The 20,792-nt window shown below is 37.8% G+C and overlaps 1 protein-coding gene across 1 annotated transcript in view; it reads left to right on the top strand.

The window, feature by feature from the left end:
• Window positions 1-11,286: 11,286 nt before the first annotated feature.
• The window catches only part of LOC141913853 (uncharacterized), a 36,862-nt gene continuing 27,356 nt past the window's right edge, over window positions 11,287-20,792 (top strand). Inside the window, exons 1-2 of the mRNA XM_074805017.1 lie at window positions 11,287-11,733; window positions 20,205-20,360. Coding sequence (XP_074661118.1) covers window positions 11,664-11,733; window positions 20,205-20,360 — 226 coding nt within the window. The 5' untranslated portion in view covers window positions 11,287-11,663. The remainder of the gene's footprint in view (window positions 11,734-20,204; window positions 20,361-20,792) is intronic.

Below are 20,792 nucleotides of genomic sequence, written 5' to 3'. Positions count from 1 at the left end.
GCCCCGGCACAGCAGAGTGACTACGACTACGCTACCTATGGACAACTGCAGTCACTACCTAAATTATTATTTTATATGTTTACACTACAACCGCTACATAGACAACATTTGATTCGCATTAATTTAGTGTCCATTACAAACTCACCACAACCTGGCGGGAGCGACAGGAGGGAATCGATTACGGTTGGGTGCAGAACTGTCGAATTTTGCATATTTTCTGGTCTAAATCGAAGTACAAAATCGGCGATCGGGGAACCAACTTCTTTCAATTTAGCCAAAATCGACCACCTTAATCTTATCAAATCATTTCACTGAATATCACCCATTTAATTATACTCTCCATTGTTTTTAATCTACAATAATCGTAATTTTCTTGTAAAAATATAACATTTGATATTTTCTTCAGGAATACTAATGATATTCCTAAAGGTTACTATAATCGTCGAAAAAAAAGTCGATTTCGATTCTCTCGTCTCTATGCGCGTGGGATTTTCGTTTACAATTATTTTAACACCTCGGTGTTTCAACCATTACCGTATATCAAAGATGAAGCGACTCACCGTGGGTTCGAATTTGCTATTTCCAATCCACGCGTGTCTGTAGTACCCATCTTCAAGCACTGTAGAATGAATGTACGACGCTTACGTCAGACAGTAAAAGTAATCATAAACAAGAAAATTAATTTTAGAAAATTATTTGACGCCTGCGAAAAAAATGTATAATTTCTGGGCTAAGCTAATGTGGAATTGCAAATTTGAAATCGAAGTTTTAAGAAATTTGGGGAATGATGAGATTTGGCGATTGGGTAGATGATACAGCGGGTCTTCGACTCTAGTAGTGGTTTAGATTTTTTTATTGAAAATTCTCAATAATTGATCGCGAACTTGCGACCGACTTCATTTACTCATGCCTCTAAGCTGGTCTGCAACTTCATTGCCTCCATGGTTGAAGAACGAGCTCTTCTGATGTCTGCTTCAACATGACTTCGAGCATATCGTGTGGCCTAGCCAGCCGGCCCGGGCCACGGGTTTGGCTGTCACTCGATATCCTAGAGTCTTGAGTCTGGGTGGGTTGAAGTAGACATTGTCATTTAAAATAACATGCTTATGTTGTTCTGTATGAATTACCCGTGTGTCATGTATGTTGTATTAATTTATTTTAAAACTTGTGTTTATTGAATTTGGGAATTTTATCCCGAGATTTCAATGTAATAAGGATCAATAAAGAATTGAATTGAATTGTCACCTAATACACATGCCATCAGAGGACGCGGAGCCGTATATGATAGCTATGCTATTATAAATTGATAATCTCACGAAACCTGCATACTCCTAATATCAAACATATTTTCTAAAACGTTTGAATATTGAAATTATATGTTTACACATTTTCATATTGACCGCTTGTAGCCGCTGATGAAATTCACGCCGGCCCTACACACATCGTAGATAGCTTCGTCATTCCACCGGCATGCCCACGTCAGGGTCTGACTTTTATATCAGACTTCCAAATCGTGTATACATCCGCCATTTAACCGAATAATCCGATTTACTTATCATTTCTATTTATGCCTGCCGCTTCTGATATAATCATACATCCTTTACTATTACAATACGTCTTCTAATGATATTCAATGCAATATAACATTTCGACGTTCAAATATAGGTCATTATATAATCACAGGAAGCCATTCTACATCTATGTCAATAATATTTTGCCAGATAGCTTGTTTGTGTACACATAGACCTGTGACGTTTTGCACATCGATTTACGGCTGTCGTTTGTAAAATGACGCTGAATGGTTAACATTGTTTAGGTTTCATAATGGTAACGTTTCATAAGGCGTCAAAAAAAACAAACAGTGAAAACATACCACACGCGTGTCTTTCTATACACTGGCCGGGAGAATTGTGTTTTAAGCACTCTAGGATGTATAAATATAAAAATATATGATCTTCGTTGCGCGCGTCAAGACCGGATCTTTCACCTACCGGGGCAGGTCGACTCTCGAATACGTCCGTTTGACTCGCACTCTTTTATCGATCACGTGGCCATCCGTACGGCTCTGGACTCTCCGTTCTGGCGAGGTTGTTTAGTCGCGGCGTGGAGCCGTGCGGTTGAGATGCACGTTTGGGGGGGGGGGGGTGTTCAATCGAAAATGAATTGAGTAAGCCCCCGGGTTAAAGTTAATACTAGACTACAAAACTCACGCCCGATGTTGCTTTTGCGAGTCAAGTGTTACATAGCATATGGTTTTTCAAATTGGCTTTAAATCTTTTTTACGAAGACTGGTGAAAGTAATATTAACCATAGGGACACTAGTGTTTTAGGTATTGAATGCCAAAGGTGAAGTACTTAATACTTAGTTCCTGAAAGATATATTTCCATAATTTCATATCGAAACACGTTTGACTAAAATAGTACTTACTTCTGGCAACATCTTTTTGCTCTTGGTTCTCAATTTTAGCCATTGAACTGTTGGGGCAAAGTTTGATCCTATCGAACGGACCGTAAACCGATGAAATCTTGAAGCATTTGTCGTTTCCTGCCGGTGACCAACCCGTCTCGCATTTACACTCTAAAAATGAAACAAACGGTGTTTGGGACGGAGCTGGATCTAGGGTACCTCCTGCGGATGAATTTGATTATTTAATACTCAAATAACCATTCCCCTTCCGAAAAAACTTAGTATTCTGTGCAAAATAATGTTGAAGTATTCGTATAAATAGTTTTGAGAACTTAGTCATTTCTAAGAAATCTATTTCAAGTATTTTTGGTTTTCAAATTCCCTGATATAGCATTTTTATTGCCACTTTACAATCAGTGTTCGTAGTGATGTCTTACCTATAGCCAAAGAGTCAGGTGACATTTATTTAACAGTTTAATATATTCGCTTTCTTATCAGAACTCCGTTCTTGGACGGACGGCGTAAAATGTAGCGACAATTTCAACAACTTCGTTTCCTTGTTGTATTAGGAATAATTTGGCTAAATAAATTTGGGCGTGACAGTGACAGCGCCGCTTCGCCGTTACTTACTAGCCCTCGATATCAGACATGACGACCTACAAGACGTCACCAACAGCAGCAGCGCGGCTCCCAGAGTTATGACGTAATGCATCTGAAAGAAATAGACAAATATTGTAAAATTCCTATCTAGTGACATTTAAATATAGTATTATTATATATTTGCATTTTATCTAATTGTAATTATCTACTTTTATCTAAATAATACTTGCATAATCGTCATAATCTTTGTATTACATATGTATTTGCATAAAGTTAGGGTGCTCGGATTCGTATACGTCACTTTTTGACTTCTCACGATCCCCTCTATTTTCATTAATGCTATATATTGTAAAAAGTTTCACGCGAAACTCTGTTAATTTTTCCGTTTCATAATGTAATTTTGAAAAGCAAAATGAATTCAACTCAATTCAAATAGCTATGTGCCTTACTTGAATGTAGCCCAAGACCAAAACAATAAGTAGTTAGAGAACTAAACTTAAACCCAGTGGTAATGCTTCATTTTCAGTGAAATTGGATATCGATGAAAATTGAAACGCGGTCGACTAATAACCCAACAGCGAAACCTGTCGGGACCTCAGTGCGACTTAATCCAAAAGTGGTCATCGTCACAAGTCTGGTCATAGATTGTTAGATCGACAATAGAACCAAGATGGTCTGAGTCCCATCTGGAATGTAAGCCCCTACTTTGCAATTGGACCCATGTTCATATGCATCACATCCGCTTGTTACTTTATAAAGCCAGTCAGTTCATCACAGTAATTGACTTTAGAGTCTTGCAATTAATCTTGCGTGGAATGTTCATTATTTCCATCGCATTCAATTGAATATTTCGCTGAGCATATGAAATAATATAATAATTCTATTTATCATGAAACGAATGATTATTTCGCCATCGAGATTTTCGAAAATCAATAACCGGGCGAGGGCTCCCATATTGTCACTCGCATCGTCGTGCGCGATGGTTACAGAATGTTAAGACGTAAATACCTTTTCAGCGATTGTCGCGGCTTTCTTATATTTCAGTTCGTCGTCGGAGTAATGCGTCTACAGCAAACAGCTCAAAGCGTAAACAATCGCCGAATTTATAAGAATCGATCTCGGAAGTGACGACGATAGCAGCTTTCGAGCGAGTAGGTACTAGCATAAGCCATCCGCCTCGCTAGTTCACTTAACGACGTTTGAGTTGTGAAAACAGTTTTGATCTTAAAATAGGGATTGTCCCCATTATTTATTTATTTGGCTGGTAAATTTTGTTTGATTTTTCGATTGAGTGTCCCTTACAGACCCACCACACCTGCCGGGAGCGAAACAGGGGGTTTGACTTTGAAATCGGAAATCGAAGTACAGATATAGATGTGTGATCGGCGGTCGAGTAAACAGAATATTTTAAAATCGAAGTACATAATTGGAAATTCGGTTCCGGTTCATCCAAACAATCTTCCATTCAGTCTGAACCGGCAAGCGACTGATTGGGATGAATTTTTCTGGCTGCCTAATTTAATACAATGAGATTCTGGAAATAGCTATATTACAAGATCATTTTGTCCATTTTTATATTTTTTTGGTCGTTTTCTACGTGTAAATAGTCCGATAGTTTAGTGTGGTTTTTTTCCTCGGGTAGATGTTGATGTAGAAGTCCTCTAAGTTGATGATCCCGCGTGTTGACTAGATAGGAAGAAAGGACATTTCGAAACGCAAATTTTCCAGATGAGAGTATGGCCCTGGGGTATCCGAAGTGTAGTTGTATGACATCGACGGTGCAGCTCCGATTAGGATGGGTTTCTCCGTCAAGGGGTGCGCAGTTGGTACTTCACATCTGGTGCTGAATTTGCCTAAAAGTATAAGTTTTACACTGGTAGCAGTTATGTGTTTCTAATATACAGTGAGTTAGGTCCGTGAATGTATCGCAATCAAACGGACAGTGCTATGCGTATTGATAGACCGTCAGTAAGAAAGCGGCACAGACACGTGAATATTGAATACATGTTTGTACACTTACATATATACAGTCTTGATCGGGTTTTATTTACATTGTCACGATTAGATTTTTGGTAGCTTTTAATGAGACTGATGTCAAGAGGCAACTTTCCAGTCACCATTGCGCGTAGATAGACTGAGCTTGCTATCCTAAGGTCACAAACGGAGGCAGCGTGAAAACAGTTTAGATGAGCGGCCGGCGATCGAGACATTGGAGCTGGTTAATATAGTCAAAGCTACTCGTCTCGCTTCATAACCAATTCACTGCGCGTTTCAGTTGTGAACACAGTTTAGATGAGCGGCCGGTGATCGAAGCTTTGGAGTTGGTTTATAAGTATTGTTATCATATATACTCGTATCGCTCGTAACCAATTCACTGCGCACTTGTAAGCGTGAAGATTTCTCGTCAACGTCGAAACGATCGGTTCAGTTGTTCTAGAGTTCAAGCCGAACGGCTGTTCAATTATACTGTACGATTCGAATAGAAACAGACACGTTTTCAGTATTTAACACGTATTCAGTATTTGGACGCAAGACGAAAAAACGATGAAATTGAAACTCTAGAACAACCAACGTATATTGAAATATCTTTTATGGAAAATATAATACTTAACAAAAGATAGGCGTCTATAGGATTAAAGAGGTGATTCGGACGGTGGGCGGACGTCTCGTTCGAACGCCTGTTTATTTGACATGTCTAATTTTTGATCTCGTTGATCGCGTTTTCTCCAGGGTCGGGTTTCGGGTTTCACGAACGGGAATTTAAGCTCCCCCACATTCCGGTGCATAATTAGCGACGGGGCTGGTCATTCTATGAATGATAGTTTCTTCATCGTATAGGACTAATTAATTTGGAATTAACTTCGGAGATAATTACGATTAATTCACTTTTCCCTAATAAGCGTTGGTGAAACAGATTTCATCATCGAATTCACTAACTAGAATATAGCACTTTCAATTCGAATTATCACCTAAACCGGGCCCAGGGCATTAATTAACCCAATTGGCTGTGGGAAAAACTACGTATCACAAGTAGATAAAAACCCACAATAAAAAGAAAAACTATCTGGTAGCTTAACGTTTCAACTCAATTCCATGAGCCATTTTCAAAAACAGTTTTTGAAAATGCCTCATAGAATTGAGTTGAAACGTTAAGCTACCAGATATTCTCTCTTTTTATTGTGGGTTTTTATCTACTATTGATATTGGACAGCCACTTGTCTATGGAAACCTACATATCACAAGTCACGCGTACATCTCGTAGCTTCATACATTCATATCGGAATGATGACGTAGTAGCAGCTGCTTGCAGTTTATAATAAGAAAGACATTTCCGAGGATTTCGCTTATTTCACAAAACATTCAATGAATGAAAGAAGATATTATGACTTGCTGAGTCATAGTGCAGGTCAACACTCGGGGCAACGCTCGCAGTCAGCGGACATGGTTGCGCGTTGTGTTTAGACGTCTCGATTGCCCTCGTCTCGACTGTTGGTCAAGGTTGCGGCTAGTACTTCAAGAGCAGACACCATGCTTACGCAATCATAACATTTACCTGTCCGCAATAGAGTCGAATCGAATAAGTAGCCAGCTTCATATTTGGAATCGGGAGCCGAACCAGTAGCCTGCTCCCGCTTCCCGGGTCCCGATTCGGCTACCGATTCAAAATGATTTTCAAATATGTTGACAATGCCTGTAATGAAGATATTTATTTCATTACACATTTCAATAGCCAACTTCATATCGCTGACAAAGGTATACCAATTAACTACCCCCAATTAAGCATTTTCAATTAGAATCATTACTTAAACCGGGCTCAGGGCAGTAACGCAATTGGCTGTGTGAAAAACTAGCAACATATAACAAATCATGCAGTACAATCTTCCTCGTATCAGACCGATGATGCTCACATCGCAGTATTCTCCACTATTACATTCCCCAGAATTGAGGCCATCCGCGTCTCTGTAGGCAGACAAAATGAAATTAGGTCACCGGCGTCTCAGTATTCAAGCACACTATACAAAATCCGAGCAACCGCTGACGCTTACATCGCGCAAATGTTTGTTTTGATCATCGCGCGCAAAATGGTTTTTAATCGGGAGCCGAACCGGGAACCGAGGAACCGGGAGCCAGCTTCACGGGGGTTGGTTTTCCTGGGCGTATTCTTTCACTTATGAGTACTGTTGGTCCAAAATGAAATCGATAAAAGAAGCAGCTTGAATAATATTTACTTCTTCATAACATTCGATATTGCATCCTTATATGTGTCACCACCTACTTTTAATCAGCTTAAACAACATACCAGTGTTACATGTTTCTCGGGGTCTCTTAATTCTGATTTGAGAAGCTGGAACTCCTCTATGTCCGATAATGCGTTGATATGAATGTCCGATTCATTATCTTCTCTATCAGCTAGGCACCTCCTCGCATCAGCTTGGATTTCAGTAAGCAAGTGTAGTACCTTGCGCTGAAACTCTGAGATCAAATTGAGCGCTAGCGTGTACTCTACATGAACGCTGGATGATAACCGTGATGCGTAGACACCGTTTGATGCTAAATATAAAACTGATCGAGGCAAACACTATAACTACTTCGACTTCTTTTGTGATGATATAAATAGCAGAACCGGATACCAACGTACATTCCATAGACGCGTCGCGTGGCAAGGGCCTTTGAATATTTGTTTTTCACGGGGACATTCATAGAGAATACGTTCGATTTATACGTAATAGCGCGTCGTCTGTGGCGGAGACACACGCTCGGGCCTGCGCTGTATGTGCCAATGTGAGCTGGTGAGGAGCGAGTGATCTCGCGTTGCAAGTTTTACAATCCGGCACCGTCTGCCAGGGGCTTCAAGTCCGTCTAGTGTTGAAACTACAATATGGATATCGTGTTGTTTATTGTCGGATTTATATTAATACTGATTGCTGAGAATTACGCGAAAGAATACACTAACAGACCCGGTAAGAAATTACATAGCCATACGAGAAGAGTGGATTGTGAACACCAATGTAAACAGTTGAAGAATTGCGTGTGAAACAATTTCAAACAATTTCTTGAAAATAATGAGAATCTAAAGCCAAGGTCGCGATTTCGTGAATGGAAACCTGTAACAATACATGAAATGAAAGCTTTTATTTCTATATGCTTCATAATGGGACTGGTAGAAAAGCATGAAATTGAACTATACTGGGATACTTACTGGACAACAGAAACACCTGGGTTCAAAAAAATAATGAGAAGAGATCGATTCACCTTGATTATGAGTTAACTTCACTTAGTCAACAATGAGAACAGAATACCACGTGGGGAACCAGGTCATGTGAGAGCCTTCAAAACAAAACCACTTATAGATCTACTTATACCTAAATTCAAGCAATTTTATGTGCCGTCATAACATAGCCCTAGATGAAATGACAATTGCTTTCAAAGGCGAAAGTACATTCAAGCAGTACAACCCAAATAAACCAGATGAATGGGGGTACAAGGCAATTGTTCTCTCAGATTCCAAGTCAGCATATATAGTAGATTGGATTCTTTACACAGGAAAATCCATGCTGCCGATGATCGAAATGATGTGGACACTGAAGATGAGAACAGCGCTAGAATTGTTTATAAACTTTGTGAGTATAACTATGATAAAGGCCACATTGTGTTCATGGACAATTTTTATACCAGTGTACCACTAGCTACATTGTTTAGTGATCGTCAAACCGGTATCTGTGTAACAATTCGTGTGTCACAAAAAGGATTACATTTGTCAATTAAACCGCATCACAACCCACTATCTAAAGGCGATGACCCAGTTTTCAGTCGTAATGGAATAATGTTAGTTGTCGCATGGCATGATACAAAAAGGGTACATGTCCTCACAAATGTATATACAAATAACTGTATGGATAAACAGATACGTGCACGTGGAACATAAACGGGTTTTCGGGACATCAAGAAGCCGAGTTGTATCAATGAGTATAACAAATACATGGGAGGCGTTGACGTCTCGGATCAGCGTACAAAAACCTACAGATTTCCACATAGATCTCGAAAGTGGTACCCGAGAATATTTCAATCCCTCTTATCAGTGTGCATGCTGAATACCTACATAATTAATACACAAGTTGCAACAAAACAATGGCAATGTCACTCTGCAGAGATTTCAGCGAATGGCGTCCGAATCACTACTGGAAGGATATATAAACGAAACCCCACTGTCTCGTGGCCGTCAACCAACTGGAGAAATGCCACAATAGAAACACACTTTCCAGGGAATGTTGAAAGCGGCAGGCCGAATTGTGTAGTTTGCTCAGATTCTACTCGACCCAGAGGCAGAAAACAATCGAAATATGAGTGTATTCAATGTTACGTAGCAATGTGTGCTGTACCTTGCTTTCAACGGTTCCACACCCTCAAGAATTATAAGTTATGCCACCTGGACATGTAAAAAGGTAGGAAAAGCCTTTTTTCTTTCTGTTTTCACCTTTAGAATTATGTTTTTTGAATGAGGTTACTTACCTTAAATCACAAACATAGCTCCTTTCAATATCTTTTCTCATAAACTTAATTAACGCATTTTACTGTTTGGTACGTCGCTGTGTTCAGCATTAAGGTATGTTTGACTTCGGTGATGAATAAATAATGAAATGAAAATATATTAGTTTTCTATGGAAGCCCTGAAACGACATTACGAATTACGTTTTACGAATTACGTCTTACGAGTTACGTTTTACGACTTGCATTTTGGGCAACGATTTACCACAACACTTCGAACAAGAGGTCAAGGTTGTGGTGCACTCTCCGTGTCGTGAATATTAAACTTTGGGTAGCAGGCAGAAGGCAGCACTTAAGTAGTGTGATCGGTTGTATTTTTTGCCGAATGCTTCAACTAATAACGATGATCGATGAGATTGCAGCCCAAACAAACGCTTTGCTTTCAAATATAAATATATATTTTCATTATTAAAAGCTAAGACTTGTTCTGATCATTTGTTACAATTGAACAATTGTATCCGCACCGATATGGAGTCCAATTCCTTTTTATCTCCATGAACCCCGAATAATGTCCAGTTTTGTATCGTCTAAATCATTGTGCCCTTGCCAAACAGGACAGTGCAGTGTTTGTAATTTATTAATAAAAGGAATCAGGGTGTATGCAGGCTGAATCTCTATACGTTTAATCATTTGAAATTATCATAAGTCACTTTTTGACTTCCTTGGTCTCATTATTACTTGTAATAAGAAATGCGTACGAAACTCCCTCAATATCACGGATATATACATGTTTATATTTCGAAATGCAAAATAAATTCAGTCAGATTCTTTCTGCAATCTTCAGTCATGATTCGACTTCATTGCAAAGCCCGTGTTTTTCCGAAAAAATTTTGAAGCAATAGCTAATAAGAAAATGGAAATCGTTTGGAAAACGTATTTCGTAAAACGTAATTCGTAATGTCGTTTCAGGGCTTCCATAGTTTTCTCAATTTTTTGCCTAATTTTTCGAAGGCGATTGTCGCTATTTGGTTCTTCACTTATTCCCGCAGTACGATCTCTACGAGATGATCGCCACTGCCAAGGTGAAACAGAAAATCGACCATTCGCGCGCGCGCCTTGCGCTAAACACAACCGGTGGCCGCGCGCGTTTCTATGAAAAAATTTTTACGATTGCATCATTGATAGATCTTCTGGTAAAACTCTCTTCTTCGGAAAAAAAGTTCTAAATTGTATCTGAAACATTCACAGTGCCATGAAATTACCTATTTTTCTCAAACGTTTCCTGAAAAAAGACGTATTTCTTTTAAACTATAGCCGTGTCAGAATTTTGCGGAAAATAATATGAACACAATCAGAAAATAGAAATCGTCACCTTTATTAACGATATGTAAATCTAATCGGTGTGGCAAAAGGGGATGAACTACAATTAAAATAAGTAGTGATAAAAGAAAATAAGTAAATCGCGCTTGTGGTTTAAGTGCAACAGAAATAATATGTTTAAATCTGTTCAACGATGCTGCGGCACGCTGAGGTACATGCCCCCATAATGGCGCCTGGTGAAACTGAAAACATCCCTAACTGCCGAAGATAATATTATGCGCTCTAATGCAGGAAGCAAAAAACTAGAATCGAATAGATTTACTGAACTAGATATTTAAAATATCTAGTTCAGTAAATCTATACACATATTCGCAACACAAGTTATGAAAGAGGAAGTTTATTCCGTTTTCGTTTGTTTGCTTTTTCTATGAAAGTTACCATTTTAGGACGATAGTGCGCGTCCAGCAGTGGTAGAGAACGACGTAATCAAATTGAATCAAATTGAACCGAACGAAATCGGCATTTCTGTTTGTTTTTACCTTTTTTACGCGTTAATTGGTTTGTTTTTAAACACGAATCGACAGGCTCTCGCGCACGGGTGCGACGGGAAACCTACCCCACACATACCCCACGGGGTACTTGTAAGTAGACATTCCGGAACATTGCGGAACACATTTAGCAACTTACTTCTTATTCTTATTTATGCAGAAGACTTATTTATTGCGAATTGGACAATAAACTCTCCAAGTTCATCGTTCTAAAACCGTATAGACCGTAGGAAGACAATTGTCTACGATTTGACTGGATCTAACATTTACCGACTTAGGAAGTGAACTCGTATTCGAATCCGATGGCCACCAAAGTCTTACTATTTCTAGCTTCGTTTCTAGTCGTATTTTTTGGTTCAACCCGCGTAAAAGGTACGTTCAGTTATAATACATAAAACTTGTGTTGTTCATTTTGTTTCTTTGATTTTTTTATGGGTTTCGTTAGATGAACCCATCAAAACTATTTTTAAGTAAAAGATGGTTTTAAGTGTCATCAATTGAACTCATTTTATGCCCTTACGTTAGCAATCGCCCGATTATCTGTGTTTAGTTTGCAACACTGATTGATGATTTTGATTTTTTATTTTGTTTATACTTAGTATTAAGCTAAGGCCTGAATTGCTTTACATTAAAAGATGCATCCTATCATAAAACAATTGAAAGCCACATTCAGTTGATGAACTTGATTTCAACAGTCACCGGCCGGCCTGGTTTAATATGTACTGCCCTGAAATTTGAAAAACTTATATATAGAAGCTTCTGATTTAGTTACTGTCCCGAATCGCAGTTTATGCTAAAGTTGTTTTATGTCACTGTCTCACGGGTTCAAAATTGTCAAGTCCAAAATGCCCATTCTTAATATTGCGTAACTGTCTATCTTCCGCTGGTGAATATTGTTTTCCTCTTCCACTTGGAACGCAGTCTCAAATGTTTTGTGACTTTCTCAAAATGTATCAAAAATTTAACTAATTTTTAGTTCATAAGTCCTCAAATATTCATAAATGAACAGTTAAAAATTGTTGAAACATGTCGACTCTGCTGTAAAATCAACCTATTAACAGTCCGGAATTTGGGATAATATTGGGCTTTAGAGAACATAATGCCCCCGAGGTCTTCACATTTACAGAAAAGATTACGTAAGTGATTCACGCGCAGCTCGCGATAGGCGCACAATAGAAATCTGAGCCGCGCGTTCTTTGAGTGTCACCAATTAAGAGGACCGCTATTGTGAAAATTGACTGCGGGAGGAATATTCCTCCCAATGTCAATCGATGGAAACTTGACCATGGGGTCCGATATTCAAAGAATTGACTTTGGGAGGAATATTCCTCCCAAGGTCAAACGAAGAGAATTTGACCTTCAGGTCTGATATTCAAAGTATCGACTTCGGGAGGAATGTTCCTCCGAATGTCGAACGAAGGAAACTGGACTGTTATTCGAAATATAGACTTTGGGATGAATGTTCTTCCAAACGACTAAACGCTAAAACCTGAGCTTTTAGAATGATAGGTGTATATATTAATTATATTGGTGTAATAATTGTTTTAATAAATAGTATACTATAGCGACGACACCAGACATATTTAGGCAATTTGAGTGATAATGTACACGGTATTTGAGGGTCTGCGACGAATGATTTATAGAAAGTTGAATAGCTGTAGTGCATTTTCTAATAATAAGGCTTATATAGTCTTCACATCGCAATCAGTTGTTGGAATGCATCTTCCTTTTTCTTTACTTGATCTTGAGTCTTTGACTAGTTAAATTTTTTCTTCATTGATTGACGCTGGGAGGTCTAGATCAAATTATACTGTTAATCAAATCAATTATTTTTCAACTGCAAATTCACACTTGATATTGATATTAACAATCAATATTACTTATTTCATTATATAGCGCACTGCTGCAAATTGTAATCAGTCTGCTTTGCATGAGTATAAAATTAACACAAGCTGAAAGAATCGAAATTTAAATACGTGGATGATAAAAATCAAGTTAAAAGGTGTAGGGACGGAGGGATCTGGCGAAAAAAAAACAGTAATGGGTGCAAAATGGACCCGTGCCTAATCGCCCGACCAAAAACGACGGACCAGACCTGAGTCAAATTAAGCGTGTTGATTTAAACTGGTTCTGGAAGTCAGTCACTTCGCTTGGTTTAAGTATGGACTCGTTTTAGATTCCATGGTTTAAGCATTGTTTAGTAACGAATGAATGGGTTTGAATTTGAATGTGAAATGAATTTGAACATGAAAATCTGCGCGCTCTTTGGTAAGCCATGCGTAAAATTTAAGTCGGACCTGATTCGAGCCAATTTAGCCCCGACAAATCGTCTCTAGCGATCACACGTGTATTTTTTTAGGCCAGGGCCATATTTGGGCCGGACCAACTGTTCACACGGGTGCCAATGGGCCCGAGCCTGTTTGGCCCGGGCCAAATTTGGCCCGACCAAAAACGTCGGACCAGGCCCGAGCACCAGACAAATGACTGCGTTTGAATTGCAACTAGCACCGTAAATGATCCACTTCGCTTTGTTTGAGCATTGTTTAGTATCGAGTGAATGGTTTGCGTGTGAACGCACTCTCTAATTACCAAATTTGGCCCGAGCCTGATCGGTGCTAATTTGGCCCGGGCCAAATCGTCTTCGTATGATCGCGGCTTATGTGGGTCATGATTGTTGAGAGAAATTTTTCCCTTTTTGTTTGCAAATTAGCCATTGTCCTAGTTTTAACTTCTGATTTGTACCCTGTATAGGGTTTATATTTCTGTTTGTACTCTTTCATAGAAATACGACGGATATCAAATGGAATCTTTGATTTAAGACACTGTAAACCGGTACACACTAATATGTCCATCCATCCGACCTACGAGCGATCATCTCATTAATGTGATAATTGCTCGTAAATCGGACAGCTACGTTTTACAACTAGAAATATATTAGATCAGATTCCTAATAATAAAATCATTACTATTAAGAATATGTTATTGATTATGGATAAATTCAAAAAGAATTGACAAAATATATTGCTTTGAATGGCCTTTAGATATTGGATAGGGCGATTTTGAATTATTTTTGGGGAATTTTATCGAGAAGCTCAAACTCCCTACGGCGATAAATTCTTTAAGGCAGATCTTTTCCGATTATGATCCCACCATATGAATTATTCACGAAACTATTATGTATAAACACCTCACAATTAACGTAATGAATCAGTGACGTCCTGTTGCACAAGCTATATTACACCATGATAAAAAGCCTATTATAGTCGAGTTGGATTTCTCGATGTATAAATGCAGGGAGGGTTGGGAGCTTTATGTTCAATAACATTAGGTTCAAATGTTTGCTCTATGGATTTCAAAATTAAAGAAAAATCTACGTTTAAACGTGATATCTGTTTCATTACTCGTGATATATCGGGGAATCTCTGCAATTAAATTGGACGATTTCAAAAATATTACAAAATGAGCAAATTGCGATTCTTAGTGATTTTTGCTAACAGTATTGATTCTAGCGTTACGCGGATTTGTGTGATATGTAATAAGTAACGTAGCGAATAATCAAAGTATCTACTGTAGCTAGATATGACAATTAAAAATCCCCCAGAATATCTCCTTCAAAATACCTTCATCCGTATAAAAAAGATCACCTGGTAAAGATTTCCTATGTAGAAATCTAAAAAATCTAAACCCTGGGTAAACATACCCTGGGTAAAAATCCCCCAAATATTCATACTTGGTGATTGTCAAGAACATGTCAAAGCACGATGTTTCTCGAATTTGCAATGAGACTGAAATATGTTTGAACTTTTAAATGAAATCTTTCGTTGCGATAAATTCTTACGGATAAAATAAATTGTAAGAATTAATAAGAGTAATAAACTTTTATTTGTAATATCTTAAGATTCGAACTGGAATATTATTGAATTTCAGCTGTGCGATGTCATGAATTATTAGAAATAACGTACTTTTGATATTAAATATTTTAGATTCAAGCTAGTGTAATATATTTGAAATGCGCGATGAACCCCTTTACTAAGCTGTGCAATAACTACATGTATATGCACTAATTTAGTATCAATGAAAGGTTAATTTGTAGTATGTTTTAATTTAAATAGCATAGTTTGTATGGGCATATTGATATCCTTACGGTGTTCGACAGTAAAATATGAATAAATTGGATATACGTATCAATAATACGAATTAATTGACCTTAAGATTGTATCTACTTATAATCCCTTCAAAGGGAGGGGATTACCTAATTTGAAGAATTGGGGATTTTTACTCGCTTACTTAGATGTTTTGAATTATTGACTTAGTTATTTTATTAAGTTTAAGTTAATCACTAGTAAGTTTATTCATTGACCACTTGCATGATAGTTCTTGATATATTCATTATATGCAATGAAATGAAATGTAAGTTCATCACATTTCTGAACTCATTAATACCGATTTTAATTGTTTTAAGCCCCATGAAAAATATGTGATGTCATTATATTGAAAGCTTTATGTTTTATTAACATTGGCAGTAGTTCTCATAAATTTTCCTTGGCCTTTTTTCCGTGGCCATTTTTTTCCTAGACAAATTACCTTGGCCATTTTTTCCTTGGCCATTCTTTCCTGGCCATTTTTCCTTGGCCATTTTTCCAACATTCTGGGGTTTTTTACAACTAACCCTTAGCAATGCATTGTAATGAACAATTTACTTTGTTTTGCTAAATTAACTACTTGTAATCAATTCACTATAGAACTGTGGTCGATCCTAACAAAGAGTCCGGCGTGCTATTCTAAACTTCAGTGGACAAAAATCTCTTTCTAAAAATTATATTGCTAAGATATTCTTAGTCTTCATCCTTCAGCATGAACTCTAGGCCTGGATATATTTCGGATTCATTAAATGGTATCATGTGTGTGTAGAACGTTTGGGCGAAGGTATTATCCCCCTGGATCACGCGTAAAACAAACAGAAAACATATTTCCATACATAGGTCATCGCATTATAGAAATTGAACTGTTGACAAGTTGTATTAAATCTCTATAGATGAAACACTTTTAAGGAAAATGCATTATGTTTGTTGTTTCTATATAACTACTATCGACTTGCGCCTCGGGCTCAGTCAACTCGCCATCTTCATGATTGAAATATTTGATTAGGCAATCCTATCAAAAGTGGCGTAAATTCATACAAGCGAATAATTTGTTGTTTCCAAAGGTTTTTGTTACCGGCTCGTCTACACGGTAATGGTCGAAATTCCCCGGTAAAAATCCCCTAAGAAGACCCATTAAAGAGCTTATGATTTGCTGCCGCTGGTATGTTTTCGTTTGTATTGCAAAATTAAGTCCAAAATAACTGGAATCGTTTTAAAGGATTTCTGTGAAAATTTTCAATTTTTCCCCACACGTCAACAAGTGCCTTTCAAATCAAGATCGATTCCTCATGCGTAAAAACGATTGAAGCAATTTTTGCAGTTTTATTTATTTATGATTTGATACGTCAAGATTTCAGTTAAAAGGGCAACATCATCGTTTATGTTAGCGAAGCTTGGTATACAAGCAAGCTGACAATAACAAGCCACTGAATTTTATCGGTTTAGGCTTTGTATAAAATCATGATAAACTATGTAAAACTATGAGGAATTTATTAAAAACTCGAATTTTCGGTTTTATCCTAAAAACCATTCTCAAGAGTGACTAAAATTATGACATTTCACAATATATATACCAGTAAGAACGACGCACACTATTGCACATGAAAACTAGGTAATATTAACAAATTATCGATAGCCTACTACGGTACACACAGTTGGCAGCTATATTTCTCGAATAATTTTTCCCTCTCACAGTATTACCCGACGTCACATAGTTGAGTCGGCTTTAATAAATTCCCATTCAAATTCCTGTGTCAATGGTAACCTTGGTTTCTCCCCTCATAATAAACTTTTGTGCCTATACATTTCCTCTCTGGTTAATATTACCTAGTTTTCATGTGCAATAGTGTGCGTCGTTCTTACTGGTATATATACTGTGAAATGTCATAGTTTTAGTCACTCTTGAGAATGGTTTTTAGGATAAAACCGAAAATTCGAGTTTTTAATAAATTCCTTATAGTTTTGATGTTTTAAATCTTTTTCGAACTTGTGATTGTGGGACTCATATTTTATTCGTCTCTCGCGATTTATTGCGTAGTTTTATCACGTTATTAGTAGCTTATCATGATTTTTACTGAATCGCTGAATTCATTTAGAATGAAAAGGTTTCTTCAATTTGTGTAATCTTTATTTTACCGAATAATTAAATCAATTTCATACATTATTCGAAGTGCGCGTCGTGATTGGTATTTATCGGGTTTTTCTCATTTTCATGCCATTTTTATGAATTCAACATCGCCCAAGTGTACTTTCGTGTGCTTTTCAGAACTGACATTTTCATTCTTAATTGCGTGCGCGCGTCTTCACAAACAACATTACGAAACCAGCTTTCAAGGCGGATTTCTGAATTGATCCAAAATGTCATAGCAGACAGACGAAATTAAAATAAGGCTAAATATGATACCTGAAGTAACTTTTATATTTTCTCGTCTTTATTGTCGGATTCTCGTTATAAAATCGTCTCAACACGGACATAGTATTTTATCAATGGTGTTTTTAAGTAACCAGGTCGGATCAATCATGCCGAAAATTAACCAAGTATGAAAAAATTCCTAGCGGCTAATCCGGCCTGCCGTGGGTAAATAAAACTGGATGTGAGTTCGTATTAATCATTTATCGTGAATGAAATTCGAGTGGAAATTCAACGGAGAGACGGTAAAGAAAATTCATTAATCTATTGATGTATAAGTTTTCCGTGGCGCATTCCATTTTAGGAAAAACTTTGGTTTACCACGCGTTCTCACGCTCAGGGCCACGGAAGGAGTTCAATGTTTAGCTGTACTTTCGACTGTTGGTCGGGCCATTTTACATGATATTAACACAGAACGCCGACGCCCACTCCATCTCAGCGACTATTCCCTTATAGTTCCATGATATTTGGTACCGGCAATATGGCCATATGTCACTTGAAAACATTAAGACCTTAAGACACCGTGCACATGACGTCACAGCTTGTTTCCTTGTCAGCATTGGAGTGTTGACAATCATAAGCTGCCTCTTTGATATCCGATATCCATATTCGGAAACTTCCATTTCTATATTTCAAAAAGAATTCCATACATTAATTGTTGAACAAAATCCTGCCTACCTGATGATCTTTCGATCCGATCGGTTCGTCTATCGGACTATGTTCAAGAAACACGACTTTTCGATTTCAAGTCTGTATGAATTCTCAATTTATTTAACCTAACAACTATATCATATTAACCAGTGCATGCAGACATTATAGCAAGGTGAACTAAACCGATTTGAACGATATTTTTCCATGCCTGCCGTTCAAAATTATTTTCAAATCATCAAAGTCCATTCGTAGGCAGGAAATATATTGTTAACAATCTAACAATGACTTAAAATCTTTCCACTTTTCAACACGAAAAAGTAGGACGTTTTAGAAATCCTTCAGTACAGTGTGGAATTGATATAGAAAACGACGGTTTATTCGGACAGTATAGTTTCACTGGTGGTATTATGACCAAATTGAGGTGTGCGTTCAAAAGATTGAGAGAAATATCTAAAAACAAAATGGATCGCAGACAAATTGAATAAATAGATTTAAGAATTAACGATTTTCGAAAATAGGACGGTCATCATATATCATCCAGATCCAGAAAACTTCCCATTTTATTGATCAACGCGGGCGGAAACCCGACACAAAAGGAAAATTGGCAAATGATCGAAACATTTGCTTTTGTTCGTCTGTTTTTTACGCTGATAATTTATTTCCGGTGTCATTTATGACGCAAACGTTGCTATAGAGATAGATCGGGAATTGAAATGCGATTTGAAAGCTTCTTTTGTTCAACCGGAAATATCCCCAGTTCATTCAATTTCTGAAAAAAGTATTTTTTTTTTCTCTGAAACAACCGAGTCCTGGTACCAGCAGGTTCGAATCTCCGAGAGAGGGAGTAACGAGGTAGTCTCGCGAAGCTATCAGGTTTGAATCCCTGCGAGGGAGGAATGTGACAGTCTCACGATGCCATCAGGTTCAAATCCGTGCGAGGGAGGAACGTGGCAGAGTCTCGCGATGCCATCAGGTTCAAATCCCTACAAAGAAGGAACTTCACTCGAACGATATACGATATAATCCGACAATACAAAAAAAAGAGTCCAAAAATCTTCCCATGAGCTAATATTTTATTCAGCGTTTTGACTTCATCCTAATCGTCAAGGAATTCTAAAGTCAAAAACAAAAATACGAAATACATACTTTACACAACGTACATTTGTACAGGGAGTGGTGTGGTATGACAAGAATGTCGCCCAGCTAACATATTCATATCATAATACGAAGCTCGTTTGTCAATATCACTTTTAGCCTCAATACTTCTATCAACGAGGTTCCATTGTAGAAAGTGTGGTGATCATGTCTAATGTATGGTGCTTGTATTTCACTTTTCAATTCGAATTATCTCGGGGTAGCACTGAACACATGTGAAGGGCGGATGATCAGTGTTTTAAAGTGTGCAGATAAAATGTCTAATGTAGTTCTTATTCAATTAAAAAAGTCTCGGGTGAAGCACTGAACACATGTAAAGTGTGGATGATCAGTTTTGAAAGTGAGCTGATAAAATATTTAACGTCTGCTTTTTGCAGTTCATTCAAAAGTCACTAAAACCCCGAACTATAGACTGGAAGACGAACAGTTTTTCAAGGTTTGTTGATAAAATGTCTCTCCGATATGTTTTATCTATTCTTTTCTAGCCACAACTTGTTACGGTAGTAGTTGTAACAACAGCAAGTGGGCGAAACACTGTAAACCCGGTCAGGCACCAGTAACGCAGACACCTGGGGTTGAACTAAAATGTCCAGTCGACGCCGAGTGTGATGCCGGATGGAACGGACCCGGATGTCAAATAGGTAAGTTAAGATCGAAACGATATAAATTACGTTTGCTGCCGGTTGCTAGTCCGAAGCCTCGAACCATCCCAATTCGGACATCAACACTCACACACCTGACGCGGTTCTCTCTAGCTGGAGTTCGAAACGCCGAGTCATTTTAATTCATCGATTAAATGAATTCTTAGTTTTGAAAACATTTTCAAATTGCAGGGATTTTTCATCATCATATCGCCTATAGTATCCATGTTTGAATGTACTGTCGATAAAATCCCTGGTTTGGTTCTGGTTGGGGGAAAGAGTCCGGAAAGTTTCATTCGACGTTTTGACTATATCCCAATTAGTCATCCTACGTGAGAAGATTACGGTATTTCCGCGTAAGGTTAATACGCGAGATATCGCCGAATAATTTCAGCATTCAGTGTTAGTTTTTTAAATATATGTGTTGTCGAA

This window comes from Tubulanus polymorphus, chromosome 12, assembly GCF_964204645.1.
Source record: "Tubulanus polymorphus chromosome 12, tnTubPoly1.2, whole genome shotgun sequence".
Classification (NCBI taxonomy): domain Eukaryota; kingdom Metazoa; phylum Nemertea; class Palaeonemertea; order Tubulaniformes; family Tubulanidae; genus Tubulanus; species Tubulanus polymorphus.
Note: the sequence above shows the minus strand (reverse complement) of the source record. Positions and strands in the feature narration are given on the sequence as shown.